Consider the following 14,711-nt stretch of genomic DNA (forward strand, 5'->3'; position numbering starts at 1 on the left):
TTCACAGGCACAAGCCGATCGATGCCCACAGTGGATTAGAAGCACAGGGCAAAGAGGGTGGGGGAACTTGAACTCGGCTTTTCCGAGCCCCTCCTCCCAGGCTGGGGCCCTAGGGTAACCGAGAGGTCGCTGGGGTGAGCCTGGGACTGGGAAGAGCCCCCAGCGCCGGAGTGGGCCGGCCGCGCGGGGCAGGGCCTGAGCTTCCTGAGGCCCGCCAGCAGCAGGCGCTGTGGCGGGGGCGCCCTCAGCACCCGAGATTAACTTAAGAGCTCACACTAATATCCCTGGCTGTGTGGAAACAGCGTTTTATTAAATGCTTCACACAGACTTGGTATAATAAAGATGAATATATTATATCCTTTACCTCCCCCAGAGTGAGACAATAATAAGAGAGGAAAAAAACAATAAAGTGAAACATAAATACAGTGTAATGGGACTTGTGTCGAGGGACGCGTGGCCTGTCGGGGCTGCCACGGGGTGACTTTGCGGCGGGAGCTCCGGACGGAGTCGCCGGGGAGGCGGCCTGCAGCCCTTCCCAGCCCGGCCGGGGGTCCCCAGGCCCCGGTTTCCAGCCCGCCCAGCTCCGAGCCCGCAGCGCCAGTCCCGACTTCGCAGCCAGGAGGACCCCTAACCCAGAGGCACGCGGGAGAGGGAAAAGAGCGGGGAGCGTCCGGCCAGGCCTGGACCAGGGCGGGCGGGCCGTGCGCCCTGCCCCTCGGTGCCCGGCACGTGGGCCCCACCGGAGCGACAGGCGCCAGAGCTGCTGGGCAGACGCAAGACAGACAAACTCTGAGAGCAACGGCCTCTACGGTGGGTAGAGCTGACCCTCCCGGAACGAGCCGGAGGTCCCTCATTTGGGCCTTATTTCCCACCTTCTCTAGGAGCCGCCATAGTCGTTTACCTGCAAATAAGAATTTCAAAGTTTTCCCAGCGCGGGGGTGGGGGTGGGGGGGGAAGTCTAGCGGGTTCAGCCCCACCCTCCCCGCTCCGGTCGCAGCCGAGTCACCACCCGGGGTGGAGCTGCTCGACTTAAACTCAACGGCGCTTCCCGGCGCGCTCCGGGTTCGAGCCCCACCTCTGCGACGCTGGCTCAACCTCAGTTTCCTCTTTGGTAAAACAGAGATGTTGTCAGGATTGTAGAGAAGGTTTCTAACGCCTGGTACCCCGTCAGCTGTAAAACAGAAAAAAAAAAAAAAAAGAACAGCTGCCAGCTGCTCCCCGAAATATTCGTTAAAATAAATAGCTAAGCAAACCTCCAGTTCCCGCGAACCTCACTTCCTCCTTGGGCCCCGAAGCAGGCGACCCCTTTCCCCAAACGAATGAAAAGGCTTAGTCTCCATCACGATCCCTAAAGCCCCTGACCTTCACCCCCGTCGAGGCTCAGACAGATTAAGAGACTTACCCAGGGCCACGCGGCCCGCGGGTGGTGGCGCCGGCGGAGGTCGAGGAGCCATCGCAGCCCAGCTCACCTGCCTCTGCGAAGACACCCGCGCCGCCCTGGCGTGGAGACCGTTCGAGGTCTGGCCGAGAGGAGGGGCAGGGTTAGCCCAGGCCCGCCCGGGAGTCCGGGCTGTGGCGCTCACCAAACGAGCGCACGAGGAAGAAAGCGTGGAGGCAGAGGGAAGAGGAAGAGGAGGAGGAAGGTGCGGCAGAAGAGAAAGATCCTTGGGGGTGGGGAAGGTGGCCTGGGGGGTGGGCAAGCGAGCGGCCTTCTTCTGGTCGGACGCCGGGGACGCGGGGGAAAACCAGGCTGCGGGCCCTGACGGCGCCGCCCCGGGAAGGCCGGCGGGGCCGCTGCCGGGGCCTCCGCGGCGGTTCCCCGGGTGGGGCGGAGGGGCAGGCTGCTAAGCAAAGAGCGGGTCGACCGAAGGGGAGTGTTGGGACGTTGGGAAGAGCTGGAGGATACAGGCGGCGGCAAATGTGAGGCGGGAGGAGCGCGATCCCTCAAGATCAGGAGCCCAGGGACCAGCGGGAACGGAAAAGCCAAAGGGAGCTGGTTCACTCAAACGAAATAAGGCTGAGGGCGCTACTTATTCAGCTTCTCTGCCAGGCACAGCAGCCTGCGGCTCCCGGCGGGCCCCGGGCGAAGGGATGCCAGCTGCTTGCGCGTGGAGAGCTGGATCCGCGGGTCCGGGAAAGGCGGGGACACAGGACGGGGAGCCTGGGGGTCCAGAGGCAGTGGAGGGTCCTGGGGCTCCCCCGGAGCTTCACTTCCAGCCTGGCCCGGAAGAAGCAGCCCCAGGGCATCCCGGCTCTGCGCACAGGACTGAGCCTGCCTCCTCCACTTCGTTCAGAGCCACACTGCCCAGTTCTCCGTGCCGCTGGGCACTGGAGTCGCTGGTTCCTGCAAGTCAGGCCACTGCGTCCCCTAGTCTGGCCTTGGTCCTGCTGCCTCTTGCCCCGCATCTTGAGAGCGGCTTAGTTGGGACAGCACTGCCCCAAAGTCGCGGTGAGGCCGGGAAGGACAAGGGACCAGGGAGTCTCCTGGGACGTGGCAGGGCAGAATCCAGGATAGGAGGGGGCAGGTCTTCTATCCGGGCTCTCCACCTCAAGCACGATAGCGATCCCTTCCCCTCAGTGGGAATGCGAAGGGCGGTGGGGGCGGCCCAGTAATGCGATGAGCCCCCACGCGGCCGGTGAATTATTCACGTGCCCTTTATTATGAGAAGCCTGACTCAGGCCTTTCCTGCGCCCGCCTAGTGGGGCTGGTCTTCTCCTCGTTCTCTCCTTTCCCTGCTTCGGTTCCTTCACCTATACACTTGGCTCAGAAGCCGCAGGGCTGGGGGTGTAGCCTTGTCCCAACTCCCCCACCCCTGCGGCCCCAAACAGCCACCCCACAAGCTCACCAGCGCCTTCCACAGGCTGCAGACCTGATGCAAGTGCACGAAGGACCAAAGACTTCACCGCGACCCTAGCAGCTTGCTGCCCAGGCGGCCGAGGGAGGAAATATGGGGGCATTCTGGCTCCCCTCTCTCTGGGCTGGCACTCCTGGCCTCCTGCTTGGCTGTCTCCTTCACCTGGAGAGTGGGACTCACTCCTGTACCTACCGAAATGCTCCTGGTTTTTCAAGGCACAACTCAAACGGGACAGAACCAGACTCTCCCCCACACACACTTATCTCTACCCTCTTCATGGTCCCCTGCTATACTGGGAGGGGGTGGGGGTGGGGGGGAGTCTGTTTCCTCTCACCCCTGCCTGCCCATCACTCTCCATCTTCTGTCTGTTCTTCCTCTCTGCTCCTGGGCCCAAAACATGATAGGGGCTCAGTCCTGTTTTTTAAAAAAGAGAGAGAAAGAAAAAGAGTGAACAAACTCCATTCCTTAATCAGGCCATACCACAGCTGGGTCCAGAACCCAGGACCCTCCCCCCATGGCCAAAAAGCATTAAATAATGAGGCTCCTGTGCCCCTCTGTGTGTGCTGGAGCAGCAGGGGGGCCTCACACATCTGCACACAGCTGGCAAAACAATGTACCTTCCCTTCCCTCATACCCCTGGTCCTCTCTCTGGGGCACAGATTGAGGTCCCTGCCTGGCTCATTTTTTCTTATTATTTTTTTAGTTTATTCATTCAGTAAATGCATAAGGAGACTTTGGTATATGCCAGGCTAGCCTAGGGCATGGAGAAGAAATTCAAGTCCCTTCCTCCCCAAGTCCACAGCCAGGTGGAGAGAAAGGCAGAAGGGCAAACAGGCAAATAAGCACATCCCTGGCAATCTGACGTGACACCAAGGAGGTGTGTGCTAAGGAGCACAGAGGACCTGAACAGGTCAGGGAAGACTCCCCCAAATGAATTAAGCACTAAACACACAACAAGAGGTGCCAGGAAGGGAAGTGATAGAAACCCTTCCTGCTCCAGGATGAGGGGAGCAAAGACTTGGGACCAAAAAAGAGGGCTGTTCTGGAAGCTTCAGAGTATGGTCATCTGGGCCTTGAGCACCACCCCTCCCCCAACTGTCTCTTCCCCTCTCTACCTGTCTCTATCCCTCAGTGGTCTGTTTACGCACCCTCCCCCGCCCCCCACACAAACACACACTTCCAAAGGGCAATCTCCCTATGTAGGACTTGTGTTGGGGCCAGCCTGTAAACAGACTCTGAAAGAGAAAAGAAGTGGGGAGAAGAGAGGCAGGAGGGGTGCTCTCTAAAGCAGTGCCGTGGCCATAGATCTTGCCCCCTTTGCTAGACAAGGTCCTGGGAACTGGGCCCAGCCAGAGGAGCGAGGCAGGTCCAGAGGCAGGAATGGAGCCTGTCCTGAATTTTGGAGCAACTGGCTCCCTAACGCCCCGGTCGGTGAGGAGGCAACTTCCCTCCCCCTAGCCTTTCCCCTTCCCTATTGGCCTGCTAGTGGCTTTAAACTTTTCTGGATCTCCAACATATTGGATTCCCTTTTGAGAATCCAATATGTTATGTAATATTGCCCTTGGGAAAATGTGCCCACTTGGGCTCACATACACAATTTAACACACAGTTTCTGGGATCTATCTGCAGAGCCCCTGAAGACATTCAAAGAGCCATTGGGGGCCTCTGGTTAAGAACTCCATGGTTCTGGGATTAAGACTTGAATCAGAAAAACCAGTCTTCAAATCTCAATGACTCCAAAACAGGCTGTGTGACTTTGAATGGGTTACTTAACTTCTCTGGGCCTCATTTTTCTCATATGTAAAATCAAGGTAATAACAGTAGCTGCCTCACAGGTTGTGAGTAATATATGAAATGAATAAAACTCTTAGCCTGAAGCCAGGCACATGCAGTAAGGGCTTATGGTGTTTATTGTCATGGTTATTGTTGTTGTTACTGCAGACGGTGGCCCAGGGCAGAGTATAAAAACCGAGTGGGCAGTCCCGGTTCAGCCAGGGCGGCAGGAGGCCGTCTATCGGAGTCTACTTCTATAGTGGAAGAAACACTCGCTGAATTCCACAAAGCGAGTCGGACTAGCAGGTCCCCAGGGGACAAAAATGATCCCGATTGGTGGTCAAGTTAACTCATTTCAAGAAGTGTCAGAACATTTTTTTTTTTTTTTTGAGGGAATCCTTGGCCTGAGGGTCAATGCTGGTGCTTACACAAATAATCTGGAAACAGACAGGCTACCGAAACTGTCTGGATTAAAGCCGATGAAGCCTTTGGACATTTTCTTGAATTATTCTCTTGTGCCAAGGAATAAGTCATTTTGCTTGAGTCTACAGGGTCCCCTTATCCTGGCAATTCATGCAATACTCTTTCCTTCCTCTTTGTCTGGAATATTCACTCAAATAGGGGGAAAGCAGATTTTGGGCAGAATAATCCCTTCCCCTGGAGACAGAGTAAGGTTGGATCCTGATGGTAGAGGCAGGGCAGCAAGCATAAATTCAGGAGTCAGCATACAGTGTAGACTAGGCTCTAAAGACAGGCATTCCCTCTGTGGAGCAGACTCAAGGGACAAGCTACTTCCAGTTCCAGGGAGATGCCACCAGCTCAGCTTACTGGGGGTTGGGAATCCCCCAGTGTCTTCCCAACCCAGCATGGGATCCCAGGAAGGAGGCTGGGCAGAAGGTTAGATCCTGGAGAGCAACGGCAGGGTTTCTTCCCACCCCTTTGCCCCTGAGCTACTCCTCCTTTCAATTTTCACAATCTCCAAAACTCCTCTGAGGGGGACAGTCAAGGCCCAAGCCTTTCCCCTCCACAATACACAATCATTTGTACTTCATTTACTTGATAAAAACTCATTCAACCACTACATGGAGGGCGCCAGGTGCTCACCTGGCCTGCTCAGGTCTGAGGTGTATGGAATTCCCAGGTTAAGGTCCCTGCCCCCAAGTAGCCCCTGGTTTGCCTGGTGGGAGAAGAAGTGAGTCTGACCACAAACCCAAAACACAGCTCCTTGCTCTGCGGGAGGGGTATGAGAAGCTGGTGGATTTGGGGTGCCAGGAGTTCAGAAGATTCCATCCACTTACACTGTGGGGTCTGGAGTCTAGGAAACTGCTGGGTGTGGAAGAGGCTGGTGGGGCAGTTAGGCTAGTTTTTGAAAATGGCCTGCCAATGCAAGCAGGGTACCCTAAACAACAAAATGGGTGGGTGGTCCTCTTGGGTGCCCCGAGCCCCTAGCTGTGCCAGGCTGGAGCTGTTTGGCTCTGGAGATCAGCAAATTAGGCCCAAACACTAAAGCCTCAGGATTGAGCTGCAGGTATTGCTGAAGGGAAGAAGAGGTGGAAGAGGTAATGTAGCAGATGACTGTAGAATGTCCTGTCTACTTTGACATGATGCGGTTGAAGAATCAAAGTCCCAGGAAATAGTGCCCCAGTAGAGGAATTCTATGCTCCCGCCCCTCTGCTCCCCAATTCCGTTCCTCGTCTTCCTGGCAGCCTCACAGTAACATTAAACTTCACTGGTCCTGAGGGACTGGGAAATGGGCCACAGCAGGGTTGTCCTTAAGACCCTGTCCTACAGGCCAATACCAGGTGTGTGAATACCGGAACAGAAGGGAAGAATGAAAGAGGAGGAGTATGGAAGGAGGCCCCTCCCAGGATAGGGAACTAAGAGTCCCTGTTCTCTGCTAGCATGGGGGATGTGGCTTGCCTCTGGCTCTGCGTCAGGGCTTTGGAAGGAAAGAGCTGCCGGCCAGAGGCTGAGGCAGGATCCTCAGGACAGGAAGTGAGAGGAGAGGGCAGATCCCTCTTGGTCCCAGAGCTTCCAGGCCAGCAGGGTCCAGCTCCCTGGCGCCCTCTCCCTCCAGTCCCTCTCCACCATCTCCGAACTCCCACTCCGTGGTAGCTAGGGCCGGCATCAATCACCTCGTGGCTCCCAGAACAGCACTGATGCACTAGAGGCGGACCTGCCTTGGGGGTAGTTTCGCAGTTCTGGGGGAACTGAGAACCCCATTCTCATCACCTCAGCCTCTGAGCACCTGTCCTCCCCCCCAAAATGCAGGACAAAGATGGAGCAGGCTCTGGGATCCCAAACAAGAATCCTTTCTCCCTACATTGTCCCTTTTACTCTGGAGAGCTGCAAGCCATGTTCCAACAAATAACTAAACGGGAGATAAAGCAACCCATTTCCGTTGCTCTGAAGCCCCTATGCTGGAGGCATCCAAGGAGAGAACCTGTACTGGACCACACCGCCCAGCTGGGCTCACTCCCTTTCTGGGGCAGGTATGAGGGGGTAAGAAGCCCAAAGGGTCCTATTCTCCCCATCCCAACCTCTGGGCTGGGCCACAGTCCTCTGCACTGGCCTCTCTCAGCCCTTCTCTCAACCAAGCAGAGCTGCAGGGTGGCACTGCCTACCCAGGAGTTTACAAACAAAGCCAGGGAAACGGCTGGGGCTGTGTGGGAAAGGAAACAGTTCTTCCTCCACTGGCTCCCACCCCCTTTACCTCCCCCCTTTCTCCAGGCGCAGAAATGGAAAATCAGGGTGGAGAGGCCAGCAGCCCCACACAAACCAGATGAGGGGAGAAAGGAGAAAAGAGCCTGAGGCACAGCTCCAGGTATGGGTTCATAGGTAAGGGTTCAAACACACCTATATACCCACAGTTCACATCGGTTTACACAAATATATGCATGGACAACGACACACAAATATACATATTCAAAAACATAAACAGTCAAATATCAATGTACGCCAATGCTCGCCTGGAATACACAGAGTGCGGGGCCATAGGGATCCCAGACCCCAGTCTGACCTGAACCCAGGCCTCTGTGCGTGTTCCTAAGAGCACAGCGTCAGCCTCGGTCGGGCCCCCTCCAGGCCCCCGCCCCGCATCCGGAACAGCTGGAGTTGGCCGGGTGGTGCACTCAAGCCCGGCGCTGGGCTGGGCGGGGCCCGCAGCGGGGCTCGGGGCACCGGCCCGGGCCCGGCAGAGCGCAGCGGGGAGGCCCGGAGCCGGCCCCGTTAGCCCCGGCACCCGGCCCGACTGCGGGTCAGACCCCGGTCACCAGGCGGCCTCTAGAGCCTTGGCCCGAGATAAGTGTGCAAGATTGCTGGGGGAGGTAAGTCTGTCCCTTGGGGATCTGGCCCGGGAAGAGGTGCCGAGGGCCACTACCAACTCCACTCCGCCTCTCGTCTGGGGAAGGCTGAGTCCTCTGGCTAACCCCCTCCCCCAACCCCCGCGGTTCCCACCCCTGTGTCCTGTGTCGCCTCAGGCAGGGCTGCAGAGCCCGTGTAGACCTCCTGATTCCCTCTTCCCTAGGCGCGTGGCCCGAGGCCGCGAACGAGTGTAGGGGTAGGGGCGCTGGGTCCTTGATCACAGCTCGGCAAAGTCCGCACTGGGCGGCGGCGGGGCCCACCCAAGCTCCTGGTCTTACCTTGACCGCTGGGCGGCCGTGTACTTCCCGGACTGGGCTCTCGCCGCCCTTCTCAGGCGTCGAATCCCGGATTGGAGAGCCTAAGAACTCCGGGCCGGCGCTGCAGTTGCAGCGAGGCCGGCGGGCGAAGGGTGCGCCCGGAGCGCAGCTCGCAGTTTGGGGTGGGGGCGGCGGCTTTTCAGGCGGCGGCGGTTCGGGTGCAATAAAGGCGCCGCTAATGCAATTTACAAACCGCTCCGGCCGAGCGCGGCGCAGCGCCGGACTGACAGGCGCATTAGGCAGGCTAATTCCAGCCGGCTCCTCCTACCCCCGGCCCGCTAATTAATGAGCTTCCCAACTTAGAGCTGCCTGCATTGGACAGACAGAGAGTGAAAGAGAGGGCGAGGGAGAGGGAGAGAAGGAGAGAGACGGGGGGAGCGGAGAAGAGAGAGGGAGGGAGGGAGAAAGAGAACAGGAGGAAAGAGGACAGAGAGAAAGAAGAGAGGAGAAAGACAGGGAGGAAGGAGAGAGAGAGCGAGAGCGAGAGCGAGAGAGAGAGAGAGAGAGAGAGAAAGTGCCTCTGCATATAATTGATTACTCCTCGATCAAGGCTAACTTGTTAGCAATAGTCAATTGCCCCATCTCTCCGCCTCCCCTCGCAGTACGGGATCGGCGCCCTCGCCTCGGCTCTTGCAACTACCGCCTCCAGGACCCGAGGCCAGGAGCCGCCGCGGAGCCACCTGACACCTTTAAATAGCACCAGGGCTGGCGAAACTGGAGCCCCGTGCGGCGCACCCCGACTTGGGCCCCGGATTGCTGGAAGCCCCGGCGGAGGCAGTGCCCGCGTCAGCACCCTCTTTCCGGGGCCCGGTGCAGCTCTGCTCGCCTCTGCCGCTGCGCTAATCGGCCCCGCGCACGGCCGGCGCTCGGCCCGCGCCCTGCCCCGCGCGGCCTCCTTCACGTCCGCCGCTGCCTCTCTCCCGCGCCGCCCGGCGCCCGAGCTGCCCGCGGGCTGGGTCCCCGCGGCCCGAGCCGCCCCGGCCGGGCCCCCAAACGAGGCCGAGATGACTTCCAAGGAGGACGGCAAGGCGGCGCCGGGGGAGGAGCGGCGGCGCAGCCCGCTGGACCACCTGCCGCCGCCGGCCAACTCCAACAAGCCCCTGACGCCGTTCAGCATAGAGGACATCCTCAACAAGCCGTCTGTGCGGAGAAGTTACTCGCTGTGCGGGGCGGCGCACCTGCTGGCGGCTGCGGACAAGCACACGCCGGGCGGCTTGCCCCTGGCGGGCCGCGCACTGCTCTCCCAGACCTCGCCGCTGTGCGCACTGGAGGAGCTCGCCAGCAAGACCTTTAAGGGGCTGGAGGTCAGCGTCCTGCAGGCAGCCGAAGGTAGGTGCTGCCACTAGATTCCCCTACGCCCAGAGCCCAGCTTCCCGTGCCCAACGCGCTTTGTGCCCTCTGCCTCTGCCCTCCTTCTCCCGCGCCGGCCGTCAGGGCCCTCCAGCCGAAACCGCTGCCGCTAAGAGAGGAGATGGGTGGGACAGGACCCAAACCCTATTTCCTACGGACCTATGGATAGGCCAGAGTGACCAGGAGGGGATGGTGGAAGCACGAGCTCTCTCTGTAGTCAGCCTGCTCTGCCTGACTCCCTACTGTTCCCAATGGCCTGGGCACTCTTAGTCCTGTTCCAGGGATGAGGAATGGAGAGCCTTTTGCTGCGAACTTTTGGGTGAGGGTAGAGTTGTGGTCATTGTGAAGAGGTGGAGTACCAACATGCACACAAAAGTCAGGACGTCCCGGTCTGGCTCCTTCCTGCTCTAGCAACCTTGGGTCTTTCAAACCAACTCTTGGGGGGCGGGGATGGGGGAGAGAAAACAAAACAATTTTTTTCTAGTGACTTCCGGTAGAAGAGAGACGGGGGAAGAGGGTTTGCCATTGACGAGGCTTGCCGTAGTCCGGGAAGCCTAATCAAAACCGAGAAGGGAACTGTGGCGAACCGCAGGCCGGATGAGCCTAGGTGGGGTGAGCAAGAGACGGGGTGGGGTCTCTTCTCCCCTGGCGCAAGCCTATACTGTGGTTTCCTCGCAGGCCGAGACGGGATGACCATCTTTGGGCAACGGCAGACCCCCAAGAAGCGGCGAAAGTCCCGCACGGCCTTCACCAACCACCAGATCTACGAGCTGGAGAAGCGATTCCTCTACCAGAAGTACCTGTCCCCCGCCGACCGGGACCAGATCGCGCAGCAGCTGGGCCTCACCAACGCCCAGGTCATCACCTGGTTTCAGAACCGGCGCGCCAAGCTCAAGCGGGACCTGGAGGAGATGAAGGCCGACGTGGAGTCCGCCAAGAAACTGGGCCCCGGCGGGCAGATGGACATCGTGGCGCTGGCCGAACTGGAGCAGAACTCGGAGGCTGCCGGCGGTGGCGGCGGCGGCTGCGGCAGGGCCAAGTCGAGGCCTGGCTCTCCCGCACTCCCTCCAGGCGTTCCGCAGGCCCCGGGCGCCGGGCCCCTGCAGCTCTCGCCCGCCTCCCCGCTCACGGACCAGCCAGCCAGCAGCCAGGACTGCTCGGAGGACGAGGAAGATGAAGAGATCGACGTGGACGATTGAGCGGAGCCCAGAATCTTCCGCCGCACGGGGCCCCTGGAGCCATAGGCCTGCAGCTTCCCGGGCCGGACCGCCGAGGGGAGCTGGGACCTCCTCCGCAACTCCCGCCTTCTCCCCTGTCCCTTGGCCCAGACTGGGCTCCCAGCAGCCGCCTCTTCCCTGTCGAAGCAATAAACCCCGGCTGGGCTGGCCGGCCGGGCCGGCCGCTGCGAGTAGCCTCCGCAGACCGCCCGGGGAGACCTCGCCGTGCAGTTCTGTTTGGCTTCTGTATAAATATTTAAACCTACATAGCGGGTTCTTCCCACCGCAGCCTGCCTTTTTTGTTTATTTTTTAAAATTTTTTAAGATCTCGGAGGTTTTCATGTTTTCAAAGCTCTTAGGCTGCCGGGTTTGCTGAGGGCGAGGCAGAGCCGAGGGTAAGGGACACTGAACCCCCGCGGTCTGGAGGAGGGGGCCGCCCGACTGTTTCGATTTTTCTCTGCATGTGGCGAATGCACCGGCCCTCTCCCTCCTTGTCTCCTCGGGCCCTATTGCAGTTGACTTCTTTTATTTTCTTCTGCATTTTCCCCCGCGTCAGAAGCGGCTGAGGTGGGCAGCCGGGGCCTGACTTGCAAGTTTCAAATTGATCTTTTCTTCCTCCCGTAAGAGAAGTCTCTTTCCGATGCCATTTCTGCCTCCCAATACCCACTAGCGCTATTTTTAAGATTCCTCCCCACCCTCTCTCGGTTTCCTTGGACCGACTGCTGGGGTCTGGGTCTTAGGGACAAAATGGGGAAATCCAACCAACAAACCAACCAACGAAAAAGGAACCCAAAGCCCTAGAATTATTTTTTACTCTTTTTAGAATTTTTTTGCATGTGACAGAGACTGAGAGGAGGCCAACCTAAGTCCTCATCCCACCTCCTCCACAGCTCTGGGTCTGTCTCCAGCGCTCTGCTCCTAGCGGGACTTGGCCAGACAAGGTGGCCAGATGAGGGTGGGTCCCACGTGCTCCTTCCCTGCTCCTGTCCTGCCTTCTCCTCCCCAGACTGTACCCAAGGCCTCTTTCTCCAATAAATAAAGTCTTTGCCATTTTACTAGAAGCGGTGGTGACCGTGTCTAAATGAGTGGGCCCTTTTCAGGGAAGTGACGGCAGGCCCAGGGTCTCGCTGCTGCTCGTTGGGGGCGGCCCGGCCTTGGAGATTTGGAGGAGTTTCAGGGCAGGCGTGAGAATGAGGGATGAGAGGGAAGCAGTGGGAGGAAGCGTTTCTTGCCTCAAACACGGGGCAGGCTCCAAATGAGATGGGGCGTGTAAGACAAGTAGGCTTCGTCAGGTCAGGGTAAAAAGCGGGGCGTGCAATGCTGTGTGCAAATGCATGCGTATGTTGGGGGCGCCACGGATATGAAATTAATTTGCCTGAAGCAAAGGGTGGGGTGGGACTTGCCCTGTGGTTCCTGCACCCTACTCCAGACCCAAGGACATTCTTCCTGCACTCCCTGGGGCCTGGCTAACTCTCGGGTGAGTGGCAGGTATAGCTCAGCTGGACAGCAGGGTGGGGTCTGAGGCCTCCTGAGTTTCGGTTCTGCAGGCGGGCCTCACGCTTCGGGGTGGGGGGAGGGAGGAAAAATGAGGCCGAAGGAACCAAAGGACAGACTGAATTGCGCACACAGGCACAGGGAGATGTGAGCCCAAAGCATCTGAGAGTTGGAATGAATTTCTGGTGACATTCACAAATTCTGGGTCCCGAACACGGCTGGGGGCAGGGACATCAATCTCCCAAGGACTCTCTGGGGTCCCCTCGCCCAGAGTGGGACTGAAGCAGGGACGTGGGTAGCTTTCACTTTTCCGGACTGAGCGGGTTTCTCTCTGGGCTTTTGTTTTCTCTGGGCTGGCGAGTGGCCGCTGTCACCAGAGCAGGGTCCCGCCTCCAGGCCGCTCAGCTCCCTTTCTCCACAAAATTGATGTGAGAAATGTGCATCTGGTCTCGGGCAGGCGATGGGGCCCCGGGGCCTGAGCCGGGAACGGTCGTGTCCAGGAGGAAACTAAGAAACAGAGAAACAGAAAAAGAAGGGGAGCAGAAATGCACTCGGAAAGCAAAGCGAGAAAGTAGAAAGCCACAGACAAGGGGAGAAAGAGGAAAAGAGAGAGAGAGAGAGAGAGAGAGAGAGAGAGAGAGAGAGAGAGAGAGAGAGGGAGAGGGAGAGGGAGAGGGAGAGGGAGAGGGAGAGAGAGAGAGAGAAGAAAGGGAAGAAAGAGAAGGTAGAGAAGAGAACCAAAGTAAGAAAGAGGCGGCCGGGCGGCCGGGCAGCCGGGCCGGCGTGCGGCCGTTTCTCCTGGGCGACATAAATCGCCCTCTCTCAGGATGGATGGGTCTGTAATTCGGAGCGCGGACCATGAAGGCCGGGACGAATGGACCCGGGCGGCCGCTGACAGGCGACAATAGCCGGGCCCAGCCCCCCGCGGCTCCGGGTACGGGCGCGGCCGCGGCCCTCCGCAGCCCAGAGCGCGCCGGCGCTGGCGACCATATGGTTTTTGAATTTTCTTCACAATTTGTAGACAATTTGATGGATTAGGTCCCCGCGCGCGTCTCCCCGGCACAAAGGCGGCGCAGGGACCGCGGTGCGGCGGTCACCCGGGCATCTGCGCCCGCCGTGCGCAACCCCCCCACTGGCCCCCGCCCCGCGCCCAGAGCCCCAGGCCGCCCGCCCAACACGCCCATGAATCCCAATGAAGCGGCCCTGGCACCTCTGGCCACTTCCCGCTTCGCGGCCGCGGGCGGGGCCCTACTGGGTCCCTTCGGGCTAAGGGCGGCGGCCCCGGGGCTGAGCCCACCCGAGCTGCGGCGCCCGCGGGGCGCGCGGCTAAGCAGGCGCATCGGGGCTGAGGAGAAACGGGGCCATTTATCCGCCCGTCTAGTTAAAGCGGGTTATTTGTTTGCTTCTCCGGCCTCCCCCCTCCCCTCCCCTCCCCTCCCCTTCCCCTCCTCCCCCTTCCTTCCCCTTCTGCCTTTTATTCTTTTGTCTCTAAATGGATTTAATGAGCCTGAAAAACATGACAATTGAATATACACAAGAAATAAAAAATGACGAGGAAGGAAGGAAGGAGGAAAGGAAAGAAGGAAAGAGGAAGAGGAAGCATTAATAAAATAAAGGGAAAGATTAATCAATTCATCAAATGTTTATTGTGTGTCTTTTCGGTGCCAGGCCGTGCTGGGGGCTAGGGAGAAACGAGTCCGACCCCGTCCCTGCCCTCAAGGAGCTCTCAGTCTAGAGGCGGACGAGGCCTGCCGCACCCCCGCGATCACAGGGGACTTGGGCCAGAGGGCAAGGAAACGTGCATTTGCAGGACTCGGAAAGAGGACTCTGGGCTCCGGGTAGGGGAGTCTTCGCGGAAGAGGTGGCATTGGACCCAGGCCTTGAAAGACGAGGAGGAATTCGTTGTTTTTATAGGCCAGAAAGAAGGCTGGCAAGGGAAGGACCTGTCGTCACCAGGAAGGGGACAGAGACGCGCTCAGGAGCCCTGGGCTGAGCCCCAGTCGGGAGGCCAGGGAAAGCGCGCAGCGTGCTTGGTTGGGAACACTTGGGCGAGCGGATTTGACCTGCCCCGCAGTCTCTTCGGCTCTGCTCGGTTCCGTACCGCTCCCAGGCCGCCAGTAGGCTTCCCGAGCCCCGCCGACAGCCCGTGCGGCTGTTGAGGCCCGACTCCACCCGACAGAGCCCTGCAGCTTGTGGCTGCTTTTCTGGCCCCATCGCGCAAGGAGGCGGCGGCGGCCGCGGGCCTGAGGGCTTGACTGTAGACAAGAGCCTGGGGCTGGGAAGAGGGGACTGGGTTCCAGCCCACCCTCTCCTCCGTAATCTGGGCTCTGATGGGAGCTGCT

General features: G+C 59.1%; 1 protein-coding gene and 2 long non-coding RNA genes across 3 annotated transcripts; 1 reads left to right on the forward strand and 2 right to left on the reverse strand.

Annotated features, from left to right (window-relative positions):
* Window positions 1–356: 356 nt before the first annotated feature.
* On the reverse strand, window positions 357–1,516 carry LOC123479295 (uncharacterized). The gene is made up of 3 exons (XR_006654873.2): window positions 1,403–1,516; window positions 1,076–1,171; window positions 357–901 (listed from the first exon to the last, which is right to left on the reverse strand). It is a non-coding gene; the product is annotated as an uncharacterized lncRNA (long non-coding RNA).
* Window positions 1,517–2,871: 1,355 nt separating this feature from the next.
* Window positions 2,872–8,498, reverse strand: LOC123479296 (uncharacterized). The gene is made up of 3 exons (XR_006654874.2): window positions 8,270–8,498; window positions 3,190–3,269; window positions 2,872–3,017 (listed from the first exon to the last, which is right to left on the reverse strand). It is a non-coding gene; the product is annotated as an uncharacterized lncRNA (long non-coding RNA).
* On the forward strand, window positions 7,850–11,916 carry LBX1 (ladybird homeobox 1). The gene is made up of 3 exons (XM_053922918.1): window positions 7,850–7,954; window positions 8,911–9,637; window positions 10,337–11,916. Exons 2-3 carry the CDS (start codon window positions 9,313–9,315, stop codon window positions 10,855–10,857), a joined length of 846 nt encoding a protein of 281 aa, XP_053778893.1. The 5' UTR covers window positions 7,850–7,954; window positions 8,911–9,312; the 3' UTR covers window positions 10,858–11,916.
* The last annotated feature ends 2,795 nt before the right edge of the window (window positions 11,917–14,711 follow it).

The sequence above is a fragment of the Desmodus rotundus genome, chromosome 4, assembly GCF_022682495.2.
Source record: "Desmodus rotundus isolate HL8 chromosome 4, HLdesRot8A.1, whole genome shotgun sequence".
Classification (NCBI taxonomy): Eukaryota; Metazoa; Chordata; class Mammalia; order Chiroptera; family Phyllostomidae; genus Desmodus; species Desmodus rotundus.